At 45.9% G+C, this 20,382-nt stretch overlaps 1 protein-coding gene across 1 annotated transcript in view; it reads right to left on the bottom strand.

The window, feature by feature from the left end:
- Positions 1-20,382, bottom strand: part of LOC129387527 (uncharacterized) — a 33,438-nt gene that overhangs the window by 7,386 nt on the left and 5,670 nt on the right. The window contains exon 2 of the mRNA XM_055076510.2: positions 8,586-8,795. Coding sequence (XP_054932485.1) covers positions 8,586-8,795 — 210 coding nt within the window. The remainder of the gene's footprint in view (positions 1-8,585; positions 8,796-20,382) is intronic.

The raw sequence follows: 20,382 nt of genomic DNA, 5'->3' as shown, positions 1-20,382 counted from the left end.
CCTTATAGGCCTAACAAAGTATGACATCTTCAGTTGCAGTTTTGCGCAAAGCGAAACAATTTGACATGCACCCAGCTCCTTGTGCTTTGACATCACAAAATTGCGGCAAATGATTGCTGAAACTGACAAGGGATGGTCAAAACAAACCTTTCCCTCTGCAAAGCGCAATGAAAATTAACACACTAGCAGGTAAAGGTATAATATAACATAACCTAAACTGCTCGACAAAAACAAGGGAGACAAGTGTGCACAATGGGCCTCTTTGATTATGCAGTCCGGGACTGTCTGCAAACTGTCTGCGGCTTTCGATCTGACTAGCCCTGACAGAAGAGCGCATCACAGTCACATGATCCAGCTGCTGGGGACTGTCTGAGGTTTCGTTCAAAAGCACCGTGACCAGAAACCACTCTCCTGGCTGCCGTGCAGTCTCAAAGGCCACATTGTCGACAGAACCATAAACCTTGCATAGTGGAACCACAGCCTGAACGCATAGAATGTGTTCACAAAATGCAGTTTATGTCATGCTCTCGCTCTTCGTGCCCCTTAACCGCTGTATTTAAGGTAGCCCATTGCCAGCAAAATTTAAGCAGAATTCCTACACGGATATAAGTTAAATCACAGTCATGCCACATCGCTGTTCATGCAGAAAGCGCCAATATCCTCAAAGCTAGTAAGACCATCTATTAAGTAAAGGCCCGAGGCTTGTTTATGACAGAGTGTGTGTATGCCATCTACTAATCCTGCACCTCAAAAAGCAAGCGCTCAAGCTTGGGAACAGTATGGACAGACATAGCAACAGCAATTGGTGAAGCTCCGATTGTATACAGTCGAACCCGACTATATCGAACCCGTTTACATCGAATTATTCTATATATCGAACAATTTCTGGTCACGGTATAGTTACAACGAGTATATATAGCAAAAATTACGCTTACATCGAACAAATATTGCAGTGACTCCCGATATATCGAACGTCAAGCGGCGGAAAAGTGCCCCCAGAAGTTGGCTTTCCCTCGCGGTAGCGGGGAAACCCGGCGGCGCGGCTCCATCCAACCGCTCTCCCTACCGTGACCGCGCTGCCTCGGGCTGTTCGGGCGAGCCGTCGACACTCCCCCTGTCGCGCATAGTGGAGTCTATTAGGCCACATCCTCCCTCTTTCTCTATCATCTTTCACCTGCCACCCCCTCTCCCCTGACTACGCTTCGCCGTGCTCCCTCACGGGTTGCAGAATCAAGCGTCCTTCCTTTCTTTAGATCACTATCTAGCGACACTCCCCAGCAAAAAATGATCCTGGCCCGCCTACAGCGCTTGCTCAGACAGCCAACCAGAGGCTCTTGTGCTCTCTTCGTGCAAGATGGCGAAAGCGCGAGTTCTCTGGCTGCTTCTCTGGTTTATCGTGTGTGCGCCTTGTGGGCCTTCTCCCGCAGTGTTGCCGTGATGAAGCGGCAGAATTCGCCTTTCGTCGTGAAGCTCCAAATCATAAATCGCGTCGAACGCGATGAGAAGTTGGATGTCCCCGCAGCGTGCAAGATTCCGAGGAGCACTCTCGGCACGATTAGGGCTAAAGTGGCCAGACTCGCAACCCGGTGCCCATGGCGCCCGACGCTTACGCACGGCCGTGTACGAGGGGTTCTTCATACGTGCCGGTTTCCGCGTGCTCGGTGAGGACTGTAAATTCTGATGAATGCGACGAAGCCGTTGCCGGTGTTGCCGAAGTTTGGAGCGAGCTGTCAAAATTTTCGGGACATGCGAATCAACGGTGGACGAGTTTGTGAGTGCAGATGATGGTGTCGCGACCACGGTAGAGCCCGGAAACGAAGACTACATCGCCGACATCGTAACGAGCACAAATGAAAGTAGGCACATTGAGGAAAGCAACTGCGGTCCTTTGCCCACATCCTCCGAAGTGATTGGTGCACTCGCATTAGTCCGGCGCTTCTGCGCGAATGCGGAAGGTTGCGGCCTCAGCTGCTCCGACTCCTTAGACAACGTGGGGAAGTGCGTGCGTCGCAGGCAGCGAAATTGCCCAGGCAGAAGAAAATGCAGGACTAATTTATGCCAAACTAAGCTAGTTTCGTTAATAAAGTGATTTTATAAATGACATGTGCTTTTATGACATCCAATTATTTAGCAGGCTTATATCGAATTATGCTCTATATCGAACTGATAGGCGTTTTTTTGCGAGTTCGATATAGCCGGGTTTGACTGTACCACCAAGCTATTGGCGTGAAATAGCCACATGCAATATGATATGCTTCCATGCACACCAGTTTCACTCACCTGAAAAGTGATACATACCTGCCTGTTTACTATTGCGTGAAACGCATCAAGAAAAGCAAGCTTGTGTACCTGATCGCTGTGCTTTCCTCTTCAAAAACATGAAGACTAAAGTTGCAGTAATTAGACCACTCATGAAGAACTTGCATGATGGTACCCAAAGCACTGATGTAACCTATTAGTGCTTTGTGTGCAACGCCAGGCACAACTACATCCTAGTATGGTGCATTACATTGTTAAATTGTGTTGGGCATCCTGTGAGGTGACCTTACAGTTCAGCCTATAACAACATATGGTCACTATTGTACCCACTGCATACCTGCCAACTCTCCTGAATTTTCCATTGCAAAACTTGTGTCAAGTCTTATAAAAAATAGGTTTAGTTTGTGAGAAGCACTAAAGATGCTGAAGAAAGAGGCAGTGCCAGATGACAAAAAATGCATATTGACTCTTTTCGCGGAGCAGTTTGCTCTCGAGAAACAAGATGGCGCTTTCAGTGGCGCACTGCACACTGCCCCCGCGAAAGCACATGAATAAGAAACCATTATCGCTTCTGCTCGGTTTCTGTGCAATCAGCTACTGGAAATGCAAGTGGGTTTTCACTCACGCACTGGGCTACATTCATGCTGCAATATGTGGCGTGGTGGATTGAACATGTGGGCAATAGGTGGCTGCAATAATAGCGACTGGCATATTAAGGAATAGAATGAATACGTGATTAAGTTCATGGATCGTTGCTACATATGGACAGCCTGTTGCTGACCCTTCTTGATGCACGACTTCATGTGTGGATAAAAAAATGTCGCTCATCCACCAGCATTGTATCGCTAACCTCCAAAGACTTCAACCCAAGAATGCTGGAAAGAGTGAGTACTGCTCAATAAACAATGACAAAGGGAGTACCGCTGCCTCCTGGCACAGTAAGCTTCGCGCACATTATCTATATACATCTGCCCCAACTTGCACGTACACTTACTCCCACTCTATCGCCAACATATTAAGAATATGCAAACAGGCTCACACTTGAATCAATGCGCCAAAGCATGGGTGGCAGTGGATACACCGAGATCCCACGAATGGTCGAAGCTGAATGTTTCGTGACCATCCACAGGAGTAAGCGACTTACCAGCGATAATACATCCTTGCTGCAAGCTATTACAAGCACAGAAAAGCTATGTTCAAGCCTTGTGTGTAACAAGAACAAATCTGTAGCAACTGCGCACACCTGTGAGTAATTAGGCAGAAAATAATCAGATAGTGACCACACTGACAAACTTCACTGAATCAGAAATGTGACAAGCCGCTGCTTCAAAGTATTTGCTAAATGATGAACGAAGAACAAAACACACTGATCCTGATTCAATTCATAAGCAGAAAGTTTGCATAGCTTGGAATACACTTTTAGCCTCGCTTTTAGAACAAGCACCATATATGATGCTGGCACCATTTGGACAACGCTTAATGAGCTCCAAAAGCACTTCTACGTGTCCTCTGAAGCTGTGGCCAAAGCTTCATGTCGTCCATCCAGTCATCTAGTCTGCGATATTGCCACGTGCTTGGGCTACTTGCTCCCAGAAGACGACGAAGACAGGCTGGCTCATGAGCTCACGCCTTGGTCTTTTGTTGGTGCTGCGCTGCCCCTTCGACAACTTGGATTTTAGTGGCCTCTTTTAGAAGTCGCCTGTGAATTAAACGTGACAATAGCTCCCAAAGCAAAGGCTTCCTGAGCCGCACCACGCGTCGTGTACATACATTGTAAACATGAAGATGTAATGGAGGCACCTGAGGCAAGTAATGGACGCATCACCACATGATCAAATATGGCAGCACCCACGGGATTGCTGCAAAAAAGATCAATAAAAAGGTAATTGTGACAGTATCTGTCTTGCTGTTTTGTGGCAGCCCTAGTCGCCATATATTAGTAGGGTACTTGCCTCGAGCAAGATTATTTGGAGAAGTTCCTAAAAGCAGGTGAAGCCCTCAACAGTCACTAGAAACGTCACTATGATCTGAAGATTATGTGCTGCTTGCCAGTTTAAAGGTGATTTATTAACAAAGTGTTTGTGCATACCATATAAGGTGTTTACTCAGGGCACACATGCATTGGTGGAACAGACAATTGCCTACTTGGAGCAGTTCAAGGAGCACGAAAAATGCTGATTCGGAGGAGACTTTCCAACTTTCAGGAGCAGGTGATTCTGGCTCACTGAGATGTCTGGCAAGAACTAGTACTCAGAGCCATACAATTCCTAAATGTGCAAATAAAAAAGAAAAAGAAAGAGAGCCATACAAACCATAACAAGATTACAACGTAGATTTCTTGACAATTTATTTCCAGTGCAGAAACACTAATTCAACAGAAAAATATGGCACAGGCATAACACCATTATTATCTGCATGAAAGGTTGCGTGACTTCTTTTTCTGCAAGGATTGAAGGTGTGCCAATGCTTTGGAGACCTTTCTCTAGCCATCTGTTAGAAAGGCCTGGCCACTCTGCACATCAGCGAAGCACTTTTTGCTCATGCCTCTTGAGATGAGAAGTTCAGCATTGCTCAGCATCTTAGCAGAATTGATGTCAGCCTGCAGTTCTTCCTCTTAGCCACCTTTACTAACAGCATTCAAATCATCTGGCTTTGGTTTCTTTTTAGGTAGTTAGACGATGCTTGAGCTTCAAGTCACTGCATCTGGTGTTTCCGACAGCCCTTGACGACTCATGAGCTCATCATTTAGGGGCACTGCTGCTACATTGTGGCTGAATCTTTCATAGAATGACATTATAAATCGAAGGTCGTTGACCCTTGAAATGGAGAGGCTACATCTATCACGAAGCATGTGCCTATTTTCGCTGAAACCTCTCTCTACATCAGCATTGCCATATGAGAGGCTTACCAGCACTTTTACAAGTGCTCCCAGTAATGGCTACTTTGGTGCCCTGTCTGGTAGCGTCACCTCAAAGACCTTCTGCCAAAACTTGTCCAGCTTATACAAAGGGTGATAAGCAATGTTTTCAGTTGTCACAATGCTGAATTCATCCATTAAAGAGGATACCTGATGAGGTGGAATTACTTGAAGCTCTTTTGCCAAGTTCCTCAACCATGCAGCATAACTTTCTACCCTCAGAAGGCTCAGTTTAGGCAGCTGAGGTCCTTCAGCAGAGCATTTCCAAGTGGAAGCTTGGAGAGCAGGTAACCAGCTGCATTGATATAAAAGCTCCTTGCTTCAACTCGAAGCAGTTTTTCATCTGGTGCCCAGTCTGAGAGGGCAGCTTCAGTGTTGGCACCGATTCAATGTGTTCTCTCCAGTTTGATGACCGACCAATGTCAAGAAGTTTAAGTTCTTCCCCAGACTTTTCTTGGTAGACTTCCTTGCGTAAAAAACGTCCAAGGAGCTTGTTAACCAAAACTTCCACTTTGGAAAAGAGGATATGTAGATGACTCTGTTCTTAGGAACAGGAACAGAGTCAAAAACCTAACAAGCAAATCTGTGTAGTTGTGCAACAAAAGTGCCTTGGTCAGAAAAGTTCTATCTGCGAGGGATACTTTCAGGTGGTTGTACAGCACACCAGCACAGCAAGCATTTCGATCAGTCAGCACCACTTCTTTCACTGCTGGCAGCTGCTGAATCATCCGGTCAAGAGCCAGGCCAAGTGACAGCCAATGCGAGCTCACGTCCCATAGAAAAACATTCTCAGGCAGATTTAGGCCGTTCTGGCTGGTTTTAAGATGCTCTCTTTGCGATGCAGAGTTTTTAAAGAAGGAAGAGTTCTCAACCACTGCTGCTTCTGCACCACTACCAAATGCAGCCAGTGCATGTCCAAAAGCATTGTACACTTTGTGCAGTGAACACTCCCCAATATCAACAAGTTTGGAGCTCACATGTTTTTTTTTTTTTTTGTTCTTTAAATGCGTAAGCATTTCTATGCCTACCCAACGAGGAAACCTGTCCATTCATCTGTCAAGTAAGACCATCACTTTCAAGACAGGGCCTGCAGCAGCGAGTGAATTGACTTTTGCGCTATCTCTCACTTCAACGTGAACTAAGCGGCGAGAACATAGCACACACGAAGCTATCAGCACTTGGTGCACTCTGTCCCCATCGCAGATCGCTTTGAAGGTAGGGTCCAGGCAACCATGCCATATGCAGCCACTGCTGGAGTACAGTTGATAATGGTTCGACACAGACTGATAAGGCACTAAAGAGCGATAACGGCTTATAATGATTGGAACATCATCCGCGCACCTGGTGCCACCACCTGCAATAGTTTCCTTGCTTCATCATTTCAACTTGCACTGCAGTTTGCAGCAGTTTGTGTCGCTGCAGTGCTGCCGTTTATATTATTCAGATCAAGTTTCCTAACGTTTATAATGACACTGGGCTGCGTGGAGAGGAGCAAGTTTCTGCATAAATTTTTTTAGGCCTTTCATGACTTTAGGACTGTCACTGTAAAAGCACAACTTGCCTCTGGGGAGATCCTGTATCATTTCCTTCACAGCATTAAACAGAACATGTGAGGTTGCATACCCAAGCTGAAATGATTACAAATGTTCAAGAACTCTTTTTGTTGCCCAGAAAGATATCTCACAAGCACATCAAGTTGTTGGCAGTGCATACAAAAAAAGATCAAGCACGTGAATATGCAGCTCTGAACCGCAACCACGAATTCCCCTCGCCTTCAAGTACATGCGCCTCCATTTTGACCCGCGTCTTTTGCAGAGCACCGGCGGTGAAAGTTAGTGCAGCAGCGTCCCGATTACTGGCACCGCCCTTCCACTCCCACCTCCATGTACAGGTGCCGACAAAAGTGGTATACTCCACGCAGCGGGAGCCGGAGCAGTGGCGTCGCTCGGCATTTTGGCGAGCTGAAGCACGAAACATTGACACGAGTCAAGCGACATGCCTGCAGATAATAAAGGGCACCCATTGGCTGTCTCGATCCCAGATGCTGCCTGTAGATGGCGTTGCGATGCAGTTTGCCGTTGCTCCGGCTCCCACTGCGTGGAGTATACCACTTTTGTCGGCGCCTGTACATGTGATAAAATGGGGGAAGTGTACAGGAGGATTGTGGCAGTGCACCGTTTGGTCTCTCTGAAGAGAAAGTGAAACATTGTGTCAATTTTCACTGGAAGCTTTGTTACCCAAAAGCTACACTGTTGATACGGAACTTGAAGACACTGTGGGAGAATTTCTATGTGAGCACTGTGCACAAATTATACTGATAACAGTGGATTCAATTCATTGCAAAGGCAACTAAATTTGTTTTTAAGTCTCTGGACGTGAAAAGGCTTGACTTTTCGCATCAGCAAGCACACAGATGAGCTTTTAGCACATTGTAACAAGTGTGCTGCGGAAGAACAACTATCCGCTGGGACAAATTGGCGGTGCGAAAGAGGTCTCGTCAGCCAGTGCAGCTTGCAAACACTGCGCGAAGAACCTGAAGTTGCTATCGGTGGGAAACCATCAAAACAAGCATATGGCCAGCAGTCATCACAGCTAGGCGCAGTGATCGCCGGCCTGCACCTCCAGTGTCCGGAGTGTGCTGCTCACTGCCAGATGACAGTGTTGCGTGTGTCTAGTCCTGCTTAGTCATCCCCGATGATATGCTAAAGGATGTCGCGACCCAAAGCTAGTCCCAGAAAAAGAATCCTGACAGTTCCTGTATGGTTTTTGCCTTCTTCAATGAATGAGCGTATGGATAAAACAAGGTATGTTTTGTAGTTCACTCCGTTAAAGAATGTTTTGTTATACTTTTATTCACCTCTAGCACAGGGGTTGATTTACATTCCGTATTAATCTATATTCATGTTTTTACATTAATACACTGACTCAAGCATCACTAAGAGACTCACTGGGTTTAACCTTATCTTAACACAATGTAAGGACAACAACAGACATCAGGGCAAGAGCATTCTGGATTAAGCTTTACCACCTAAGGTGCTTCATTGTGCTCAGTACAGCAGTATTTTTGCATTTTTCACCAATCAGAATGCAGACAAGAATCCTTTTCTTTTACATTATGGCGTTTTACATGCCAAAACCATGCTCTGATTATGAGGCACGCCGTAATGGGGGACTCCAAAATAATTTTGAACACCTGGGCTTCCTTAACATGCACTTAAATTTAGGTACCCACCCATCGAAGTGCGGCAGCTGGGACAAGAATTGGAAACCTTCTCATTTGTTCTTAGCAGCAGAATGTTATACACAATTGAGCAGGTCGTACCAATTGTATAAGCCAGGCAGACTTCACCATTTACCACAAACTCGCACAAGCAAGCAAAAAGTAAGAGAAGTGCCGGTCCCTGCCCACCTGAGGTGGAGCTTGACTGATCCACAGCCTCTGTTGCCTGCACGCTCCTCGATTCACTGCCTGCTTTGAAGGAGCATCCAACAGACTTGTCAGCCAGAGGCAAGCTGCACTGCGTGCCAACCTCGACCTGACCAACAACTTTGGAAGGGGCATGACATGCTGCTTTGGCAACAGTGATACGTTCAGCTAGGCTCGTTGCATTTGTGAGGCCTGCAGAAAATAATTGGAGTGATTGCAGTCCTGTTATAGCATCAAAGACAAGAGGTAAATGACAATAAAAAGATGCAGAAGCAGATTACGATGCATAGCCGTGGAACACAACATAACCCTTTCAGTTCAGTATTCCAAAAGGGCTACAAGGAACAATTTGCATCGAATACTAGAAATCAGGGCAACTTTTTTCTGTGCAAGGTTTATGATAGCAGAACATATCTTGGACTTTGTTTTTCATCTCGTACATTTTAAAGCTACTGGTATAGTCTGACTAATGCAAAGAGATTGCAAGATCCTAAGGTCATCGTCACCAGCCTATTTAATATCCACTTCAGTATCTCCAACTGCCCTGTCTTAAGCCGGCTAATACCATGCCATGCTTGCAAGTTTTCTATTCCATCACACTACCTATATGTCTAGTGCACACAACAGCATGTCTGTTCCATTGGTACCCTATCAGCAAACCCTGATAGACCGTTAGTTACCTATCGTGCACATTTTTTTACCTGCCCTACACACCCTACACATTACCTGCCCTGCCAAAGTCCATTTTTAATGTTATAGCACTCATTGGGAAACTTATGCATGTTACTATATATGGATCATGTATGTAGGTATGTACGCATGTTTGTGCATAACCTCTTTCCCACCAACTTGGGTCACTGAGTAGTCCATGGTTAAATGGGTAGGGCAAATGGCTGCTGTGCTGAGCAAACCGGGCTCAAAACCAACATCCCTCTGTGACAGCTTAACAAGAATGCCGAGTACTTCCAAGACATGGAAGTTGCTTGAAGTACCTAATCAACCTGGCCAGCAGGAAAATGGCATCCCACCACAGCATGGCCTGGGTAATCCACCAATTTCAACGAAACGAGGCAGACCTCCTCTTGACATTCAAAGCCCAGTACTTCCCGACACAGCCATCGGAGCCTCTGCCACCCTACACCGCTAGCTCCTAGATGAGGACATTCATCTACATGAAGTAACAGTGGTAACCCCTTGCTGCTAGAGCTTACTGCTCATCTGAACAAGGTATGGAGGATGGGAAGCCTTCCCAAGGACTGGAAAACAGCAGAGGACCATCTCATACCGAAACCAGGTAAACCACCAGCCATTGAGAACCTAATGTCCATTTCCCCACTTCATGCATAGAGAAGCTCCTAGAGCACATCATTCTCAGCTGGCTACAGCCATTCTTGCAGGATTTGGGTAAATTTCCAACAATGATGATGGAATTCTGTCTACACCCTTGAGATAGGACATCCTACTTCAGCTGAAAGAGGAGGTGGTGAATGTACCAGTAACATGCAACACCCCCACCGCTATCCTCACCTTGGATCTTAAAGGGGCGTTCGATAACATCAAGCATACAGCAATCTTATGGAGGCTAAACACACTAGGCTGTGGGGCTAGGAAGTATTATTACATCAGAGATTTCCATACTAAAGCCATACTAAAGATTGAGGAGCAAGCCACAAACCCCTTCCTACTGGGTAGGTGCGGCAGACCACGGGGCCTAATAGGTTTTCTGCCACTAGTCTATAGCCTCCCATGGATCCGGCATGGCCTATACGCAGATGACATTACGATCTATTCATCCACGGGGTAAATCGGGGCAATGAAGAGCCACTTGCAAGATGCAGCAGATGTGGTGAGCGATCATGCTAAGTCATGCGGCCTCAGCTGCACCCTCCAAAAGTCAAGGCTACTCCTGGTCTCACCGCGAAAAAGAAGCATGCACCCGACTTGCCACATGTCAACATACAGCTGGAGGGACACACCATCTTTCTGTCCCATAGTGTGAAGACATTGGGAATGATTTTCCAGTCGGATTGCACCCACACAATATTAATCAACAAGCTTAAGAATACAACAGCCCAAGTTACCCACATGATCCGGTGAACAGAATAAATTCTAGGGTTTTATGTGCCAAAACCACGATTTAATTATGAGGCACACCATAGTGGGAGACTCCGGATTCATTTTGACCACGTGGGGATCTTTAATGTGCCCCCAATTCACGGGACATGGTCGTTTTTGAATTTCGCTCTCGTCGAAATGTGGCCGCTGCAGCCGGCGAACAATGTTGGGGGCCACAGAAACGGGGAGGTTTATTCTCTCAATGCCTGGTGCTCTCTGCCTAGCTCAGCCACCCACCACCTCAAACTGTAAGCTCATCATCATCATAACTCCCCTGCCTTCCAACCTGCACCCAGTGCACCACGTGCAGTGAAGGGAGGCCCGGGCCACACACGCAATCGGCACTTGAGCAACACTTTCAACATGACCTGTAACCCCTGCTTCTGTCCTGCGCAGGCTGCAATCACATTCCTGTTGGCATTATCAACTGACACACTCAACTACTTGGAATGCTTTTCCACATATCTTCCTGGAGCAAGCTGTGTCTGCATCACTGTCAACACGCATTTTCCTGCCATGGTATCATCAGCAAGGCTTGTTTTCCATGCACCAACCACATCGACCACTGCATCGTCCATCAAGGCACATTTAAACAGGTTCCCTATGAACTTCACCTTCAGTGGGCACCCAAGCAGCACTTCCGACATGGCCTGTAACCAGTGGCGTAGCTAGGCCGTCTGGCACCCGGGGCCCATAGGTCTTCTGTCACCCCCCCCCCCCCCCCCCCGGGTGTAGCCGACGGAAAGAGGGGTGTCTTCAGACGTGTGTGACACCCCCCCCCCCCCTCCCACTGGCCCCTTGCACCCGGGGCCCACGACCCCCCGGACCCCCCTGTTGCTACGCCACTGCCTGTAACCCCAGCTTTTGTCTTGGACAGTTGCGCACTAAAAGTTACTTATAGACCTTTTTCATCCGCGATGTGGCAGCACTGCGTTCATGACCCCAGAGAACTTCCGGTGTGCCATTTACGAGAGTCATGTTAGCCAAGAAAAAAAAAGCATTTTGCCGCATACTACACTGCAGGCTCATATTCTTGATGTTTTCAGATAAAAGAAAGTGCGCAATGCGTCGAACTCAGGTGCGGGCTTTTTTTCTTGCACTTAACAATACAATTCATTGTCAAATACTCCAACTCTCCAACAAAGCTGGTGCCAGCTGGAGGGTCCTGTAAGTTTATAGGCCAATGTAACTTCCGTTGCTCCTGACGGCTTAACCGGAAGTCTTCTGGGAACACTGTTTGTAAGCATGAAAAAGGTCTATACGGTAGAAAAATTGATGACTGCTTCTTAGTGCTGTTCCCATGCCCACAGGTGCTGTGTGAGACTGTTTGTGAATGCTCGACTTCGTTGCTTGCCTTATTGTTGCTCTCTTCTTGGGGTGTTGAGATAAACCCTGGGCCTAATACTAGAGTGGATTCACTTTTAGATACTGAAACACTACCAGGGGACCCTGCAGAACAAATGAAGAAAATGCTTCACTTTATTAAGGATCTGCACACCTGCTCACTCCAGTCATGGAAAAATTTAGTCGAACAAGTCGCCTACAGTCTGCGCTCGTTACAACAGACCCACATACAACAGACTTTCAGCTATAAAGGACCATATTTCAACCTTAGATTGTTATTTTATTGATGCAACGAAGTTTGCTTTTAACAGACCGCCGTACAATAGACTATTGACTACTGCGGACAAAATTAGCGGCAATGTTCGTCAAAATCAGTAGAATAAAACAGACTTTTGTCATGCTGTGTCGACACGGGCTGACAACCGACTTGCGAGGTTCAGCTGACGATTGCGGCTCAATATCACGCACGCAAGGGAGGAAGGCAGGGCAGAAGTGCACCGTCTTCTTTTGCTGCGATGTGGACAAAGTGCGTCCAGTGCCAGTACCTTCATATGTGCTGTGCTTTCGACGTTTAGTTCATGTTGAACCGAGACAGCACGAAGGCCACTGGACCTTTTTCAGGTGCACCTATAGCGTATTGCGTGGCGTGTAGCTTAGGAGCTTGTATTCGCAACACTTTTCATCGCTATTTTTGGGAATGGAAGCAGCAAATCGCAGACAATGCTGAACCAGTGTGTTGCTGTAGGCTGCGCGAATGTCAGGAGCAAAGATGGAGCCATCAGACTAACTAGATTTCCTGCTGCCTGCCTACATGCAGCCAAACGAGCAAAGTGGATTCAGACAATGAGCCGAGTCAATGTCGACGGCTCACCGTGGCAATCGTCCGCCAACTATTGAGTATGCAGCAGACATTTTTTACAAGGTAAGTTATTTTACTTTTCTGTGTAGTTGCAAGCAATGTCGTGTAGTGCCGTTAGCAAGCTGCTGCTGGCCTAACCATCACGTAGCTCCATGTATGTACATTTGCTCAGCAGTGGTGGCCAGTTTGGCGACACCTTATGCAATCAAAATAATTGCGTAGTGCAATAGTGCATTTTCGGGAGTATGCTATAACATGATGATAATTATGTGATGAGAATCTTGGTGCCTGCCATCTGAGTGAAGTTGTAGGTGCCAGATGAGTGTGACATACACGCGTAGACACGACAGATGCTTGAATGAAGTTTATCACATTCTCAAAGGAGAGCCATCGCATTTTCCCTACTGCCCTGACTACATGCCATCCGTCTTCATTCGCAAGAGAAGTGGTAGCAGCGCCTTATCTCGCTTCAACAGATTGGAAAAAAGGCATGTAGGCCGCCTTTGACAAAGATGGGTCCTCCAATCGAAACGTTGGCCAGGCTTTCTGAGGTACCTTATCCCTGTTTATAACTTTTATACCACGTGTCCTACTCCATCTGTCAACCCCCCTTTTGATTTGGAATATAAATTATGAGAAGCTGTCGAACAAGGACTACCCTCAGGCTGGAGCTACATTCCTTGTTTGACGACTTCTCATCACTTAAATCCTCCGTTTCCTCATGAACTTCTGTGTTGTCTGATATATTAACCACTTGATGAACACAAAAAATTTATCGTTTAGGGCCTGAAGCACTAAGAGTACTTCTGATCGATTGTTTGCAAAATGTTAACCTTGGCAAGCATTTTGATTGAAAGCCTCCAAGGATACACCTTTCTTATTATATGTAGCACTATCATGAGGCTAATAAATGAATATGATGATTCATTTATTGGCGCAAGGGCCAAGTGTGGCCAAAGAGTGCCAAGTCAGTGGTGATGAGTACTGAATGGACTAACGGCTGATGTGACGTGGCTGTAGAGGCGCCTAAAACTGAGAGCTATACATAAGGAATAAAAATATCAGAATGGCTGAAGTAGGGTATGCTATAAGTATAGGATGTACAACAATGGTGCAATAGCGTTACATGAATAAAAATTGACAGGTGGTTGTTGTTGACGAGTAGCACAACAGCCTCAGTGGATCCCTTGAGAACAAGGACCCGGAGGCATGTGCTATAACAAAGGTTCACATAGCAACCGTGGCCTCTCGCATGAGGCCGTGTTACGAATTTCTTGGGACAGAAAACGTGGAGCGTGTCAACGTCGTTTAAAAAGGCTAAGGTAGATTGCATGTCAAATAGCGGTTCTCTGCCTAGAAACAGTGCCAGGTGAAGTGGCATTACACTGACTGTATGCTAAAGGGAAGTGTTTTTTCCTCTTGACTTTTGTTTCGTGACATTCTAGGAAGACATGCTGAACACTGAGTGTCTCCCCACATCTACTACACATTGGACGTTCACCGCCAGTCAACAAAAAGCTTCGTGTACTGTAAGCGTGCCCTATTCTGAGACGACAGAATAGGACATCACTTCGTCTGGACTTGGTCAGTGATGGCCAGTATCCTAAATGTGGCTTAACTATGTGGAGTTTATTAAGGGTTTCAGCGTCCCACTTATGCTGCCAGTAGGTTCTCAGTTTTTCCCGTAAGTATGGCTTTAGGTCTGAGACCGGAACGGCTATGGACATGTTGCAAAGCTTTTGTGTCTAAGGAGGTAGCAATTCGGTCTGCCAGGACGTTACCTTCAATACCTCTGTGTCCAGGCACCCAGCATATCATTACATGTTGGCCAGAGGCATAAGTAGTACAGAGGAGAGAGAAAAGATCTGCAATTACTGGATTTATGTGGTTTAAGCATGAAATCAATGTTTTCACAACGCTTAATGAGTCTGTGTATATGACCGCCTTACGTAGTTTTCACTGCTTGATGTGTTTCACAGCCGACCACAGTGCATACGCCTCTGCTGTAAAGATGCTTGTTTGAGGGTGCAGAACATTGGACTCTGAAAAGGATGGGCTGATGACTGCATATGACACGCCAGCATGTGATTTAGATGCATCTGTGTAGTACTCTGGACACGGGTATTTAAATTGTAATTCCAGAAAATGCATATGAATGTGTGCCTCTGGAGCGTGCTTCGTTACCTCCACAAATGATGTGTCACAGTCAATGATTCGCCACAACCACGGCGGAAACAGCTTGGCTGAAGCCATTAGACGATTTTCATGAATAGGAACATCCATCTCCTCTCTCAGCTTTTTCACACGGATCGAGAATGGCTCTCTGGCAGTAGGTTTGTTATGAAAGAGTGTTGCAGAGGTCATATCATTTATGGTGGGATAACAAGGATGGTTTTTGTTAAAATGTACTTTCAGAAAATAATTAAAAGTAGAACATGACCACTGCACATTGAGTGACCATTCATTCGATTCGACATAGAGGCTTTGAATCAGACTCGTCCTAAAGGCACCGGTGGCGAGGCTGAATCCAAGATGATGCATAGGGTCCAGCATTTTGAGAGCACTGGGTGTAGCAGAGTGATACACTACGGCACCGTAGTCTAACCGCGATCATACAAGCCTCCTGTAGAGGTTCATGAGGCATTTCCTGTCACTTGCCCATGTTGTGTGTGACAGTATTTTCAGGATGTTAATTGTTTTAAGGCATTTAGCTTTCAGATACTTGATATGAGGAATGAAAGTTAGTTTTGAGTCGAGTATTATGCCTAAACATTTATGTTCAGTGTTGAGTGGTAAGTGTAGTCCATGCAGCCTAATACCAGGATCTTGTACCAAGCCTCTCTTTCTAGAAAAAAGTACACAGGTGCTTTTGAGGGGGTTTAGCTTCAAGCCATTTTCATTTGCTCATTTTGAGACCTTGTTCAGTCCGAGTTGGACTTGGTGCTCGCAGACTGCAAGGTTACAAGACCTAAATCCTAGTCGCACATCATCGACATATATTGAATAAAACATTGAGAATAGAATGGCTTTGTGAAGGGAATTCATTTTCACAATGAAGAGGGTGCAACTAAGCACGCCCCCTTGTGGCACACCAGTCTCTTGAGTGAATAGCCTGGACAGGGCATTGCCCACTCTAACACGGAACGTGCAGTTAGTCAAGCAGTTTTATATCATATTTAGCATATTGCCGCGTACGCCCATCGCAGATAGGTCTTGGAGGATTCCGAATCGCCATGTTGTGCCATAGGCTTTCTACAAGTCGAGAAATACAGAGAGAAAAAATTGTTTGTGTATATAAGCCTCTCTAATGTTTGCCTCAATGTGAACAAGGTGGTTTATTGTTGACCTACCTTCCCTGAAACCACATTGAAGGGGATCAAGCAGACAGTTGCTTTCCAGGAAATAGATTAGATGCCGATTTACCATTTTTTCATACAACTTACACATACAGCTTGTTAGTGCTATTGGTCTATAACTGCTGGCTAATGTGGGGTCTTTGCCTTGCTTATGAATTGGGATGATGATCGCTTCTTTCCACCAGGATGGAATATGCCCAGATATCCACATGGTGTTGTAAAGAGACAGAAGTGTGTTCAATGTTTCTGGGTGCATATTCTTGATCATTGCATACATTACGCGGTCACCACCTAGTGCTGAGTTGCTGCAGGAATTCAGAGAAGCCTTCAGTTCAGTGAGACTAAACGGACGGTTGTAAGGTTCATCTGCTGCGCACTTTCATTCAAGGCGTTCTCGCTCTATGCGTTCCTTGAACTTTAGGAAAGTTGGCACATAGTGTGATGCACTAGAAATATCTTGAAAATGCTTACCCAGGAAGTCTGTCTGATCTTTCATGGTGTTGTCTTGAGCACTTATTAAAGGAAGAGGTTGTGTTTCCCTGCCCTTTAGTTTGTTCACCCGATTCCACACCTTACCCTCATCCTTGTACGAATTGATACTATATATGTACCTTTCCCAACTTCCTCGCTTAGCACGTCGAAGTGTTCTCCTGCCCTGTGATTTTGCCTTCTTAAAGTTAATGAGGTTCTCCGCCGTTGGAGAGTCACGAAGCAGGCCCCAAGCTTTATTTTGTTTTTTTTTTTTCATGCTTCTTTGCATTTGTCGTTCCACCAAGGCAAACGACGCTTATTAGCAAGTCCGTTAGTTTGATTTATGCATTTTTCAGCGGCATCAATAATAAAACGTGTCAAATATGCCACAGCATCATCTATGTTTAAAGAGCTCAAACCATTGTACTGTAAATATGTAATCTCCTGAAACAGTTCCAAATTCGACGAGTCGATTTTCCATCGGGGAATCTGTGGAGGGCAAACAGCTCGTTTTGTTAAATTTAAGAGAATGGGAAAGTGGTCACTTCTGTAGGAGTTTTTCAGGACCTTCCAATCAAGGTACGGCATTAGAGATGGAGAGGCTATGGTTAAGTTTATTGAAGAATATGATTTATGTGTAGTGCTATAAAAGGTGGGTTCTTTTTTATTCAGAACAACCGCACCGGTACATAAAAGAAAGTCTTCTACAGTACGCCCTCTTGCATCACAGCGCGAGTCGCCCCATAGCGTATTATGGGCATTCACATCACCGGTTAAAACGAATGGCTCCAGAAGCTGATTGACAAACATTTCAAGTTCCCTTAGTTGCAAGCGATGTTCGGGTGGTACGTAGAGTGAACAGACCATAACCAGCTTGTCGAATAGAATCACCCTAACCACTAATGCCTCAAAATTAGTTTGAAAGTGGAGGTGTTGGCAAGCAACTGACCTCTGAGCTATAATAGCCACGCCACCAGACGCGGCATGGCCATCGTCGCGATCTTTGCAAAATAATGTGTATTGTATTAAGAAATTTGTACTTGATGTTTTCAAGTGTGTTTCTTGAACACAGAATTGCCTAGGGTTAAACTCTTGTATTATTTCTTTGATATCATCTAAGTTGCTTAAAATGCCACGGGCATTCCAATCAATAATTTGTACAGCCATAATATTAGGATGAGAAATGTTCTGTGTTCAGATGTGTAGTGGTGTACCTTAGGTAACAGGACCGTCGTCTGGCCCTGTTATGGGTTCTTGTGTTTGTTTTGGCGAGCTCAAGAGAGCCATGCTGGTTTTTTGGCACCAAATGTGCCGGTGTTGTGTCCATTGCCTCCTGGGAAGCACTGGATGCCCGCGCGTGTGGGCTCCTAGTTTGTTTGTCAGACCTCGCCTGGCGAGGTGTGGTCTTGAGGCCTGACGTACCCGGGGTAGCCGGCCTCTGTGTCATGGTGGGTGGAGCAGATTTGACTGCTGCCAGCTCAGGGGAGGGGGATGCCACAGCCAATGACTCGCTGTGCACGGGCCGGGCAGGTGGCGCAGCCCTGTGCGGCGCAGCCCCCTGACGCGTCGCATCGGCGTACGTTGCTGTGTGAAATGGCGAGCACCTCTTACGTGCTTCCTTGAAAGAGATGTTCTTGTGTACTTTTAGGGTGATTATTTCCTTTTCTTTTTTCCAGTTGGGACAAGATCGGGAGTATGATGGATGTTCACCATCACAGTTTACACAGTGAGGTGTTGCTTCACATTTATCTGAGACGTGGCCTTGGACTCCACATTTTGCACATGTGAGTTTACCACGGCAGCTCTGTGATCCGTGGCCAAATCTTTGACATTGGAAGCATCTTCTTGGATTAGGGATGTATGGTCTGACAGCTACCTTTGTGTATCCAGTTTCTATGGTTTGTGGCAGATCGCAAGCGGCAAAGGTGAGGATCAGGTGCTTTGTAGGAATTTCTTTATTTTCTCTTCGGATAATGATTCGTTGTACGTTAGTTACATTTTGCTCTTTCCAGCCCTCTAACAGCTCTGTTTCAGACAAGTCGATCAGATCTGCATCAGATACTAGTCCGCGTGCTGTGTTCATAGACCGATGAAGGGAAACGGTAACAGGAATATCTCCAAATGCCACAAGTTTGTTGTGCTGTTCTTTATCACGGATTTCAAGGAGGAGGTCCCCGCTCACCATTTTGGTGACCTTATAGCCTAGGCCAAGTGCATCAGTCAAGCCTTTTGCAACAAGGAATGGGGATACGGTTCTAGCTGGCTTTTTTTTCGTTTTTTCGCTGTGCACAACTTGGAAATCAGGGGAAAATTTCTTTTGGTTTGAAGAGGCTTAGAATTTCATCGGTGCGTCCCCTCTTTTGAGGGTGACGATCAAGTAGACATGGAAAAGCAGGTGTTCCCATAATATTTCGGTCATTTTCGGCGGCAACGGCAGCCACTTACCACGGAGCCCACTAGGGAGATGCTGTAGCACTTGACGTGTAAGGCTGCAGACGCCAGCCGTGCATTGCTGCTATAACCTAATATAACATACCCAAGAGATGGCACATACACAAGGTTAACCCTAGCCGCCTAGGAAAATTAGGAAGTGACGGAAGAGAAGAGATGATAGGACAGTAAAAGAAAGAAGATAGGAAAGAAAAAGGTTGAAGAGGCGGACAGGAAAAGGTGACTGCCGATTTCACCCCGGTGGGTCAGTCCGGGGGTGCCGTCTACGTGAAGCAGAGGCCAAAGAGGTGTGTTGCCTCCGCCGGGGGGCCTTAACGGTCTGAACACCCTGCATCAGCTCAACCCCCAGGATCGCCCTTTCCCCGGACACGGCTAAGCCGCGCATGGCGACATGCGGGAGGCTCCTACCCTCGTGTGCTCGGGTACGTGGTGTCGCAACACACCAAACACCTGCTGACACAGATGCCCCTGCGGGGGACAAGGGAAGTAGAATCGTACATTTGTTGCACTATGTCATATAGACATGCACTGCTACAGCCAGAATGCATGGTATAGTACGCTAATATTGATCCACTAGTGTCACAATACAATGGTCCTTTCCGACTCTGAAAATGTAGAGCTATATACGTACAGGCATGGTGCTCGAATGTTGAGAACGGCTGAACAAAATGAACGGACTGCAATGCATTTTGCGCACTCAGTATATGCTTGGGTTTAATTGCTACACTTGTTTAGGCTGTATCTTAAATTCTTAAAAAATATAGGGGCATAATGTAAAGTCGCTTGTTCTGCTGCACATGCGTAGTGGCATATGTCATATTTTGTATGAAAACCTCCAATAATGTTTCATTGCCAACTTTGGTAAACATTAAAGTTGGTTAGTGTTGATGCCATTTGATCACTAGAAATGCATATACTTGCCCAAGCTTAGGCGAAAACTGTTGTCATGCAGTTTACAAGGAGCAGTTTACAAATAGTGGAAGAACATTCCATAGAGCACAAATACATTTCTTTGTGAACACTGGGATAACTATTTTGGTACTGGTGCTATGAATTGACAAAAAAGTATTTTGTTGCACTGTATTTATTACTTTAAATTATTATCAATTTGATATTTGCAATATTACAGTGGCATGAAATCATGGACTTGACAACAGCTCATCTGGTTGGGAATTAACTTGTG

This window comes from Dermacentor andersoni, chromosome 2 (assembly GCF_023375885.2).
Source record: "Dermacentor andersoni chromosome 2, qqDerAnde1_hic_scaffold, whole genome shotgun sequence".
Lineage (NCBI taxonomy): Eukaryota > Metazoa > Arthropoda > Arachnida > Ixodida > Ixodidae > Dermacentor > Dermacentor andersoni.
The sequence above is the reverse complement of the archived record's forward strand: the minus strand, read 5'-3'. Positions and strand labels throughout refer to the sequence as shown.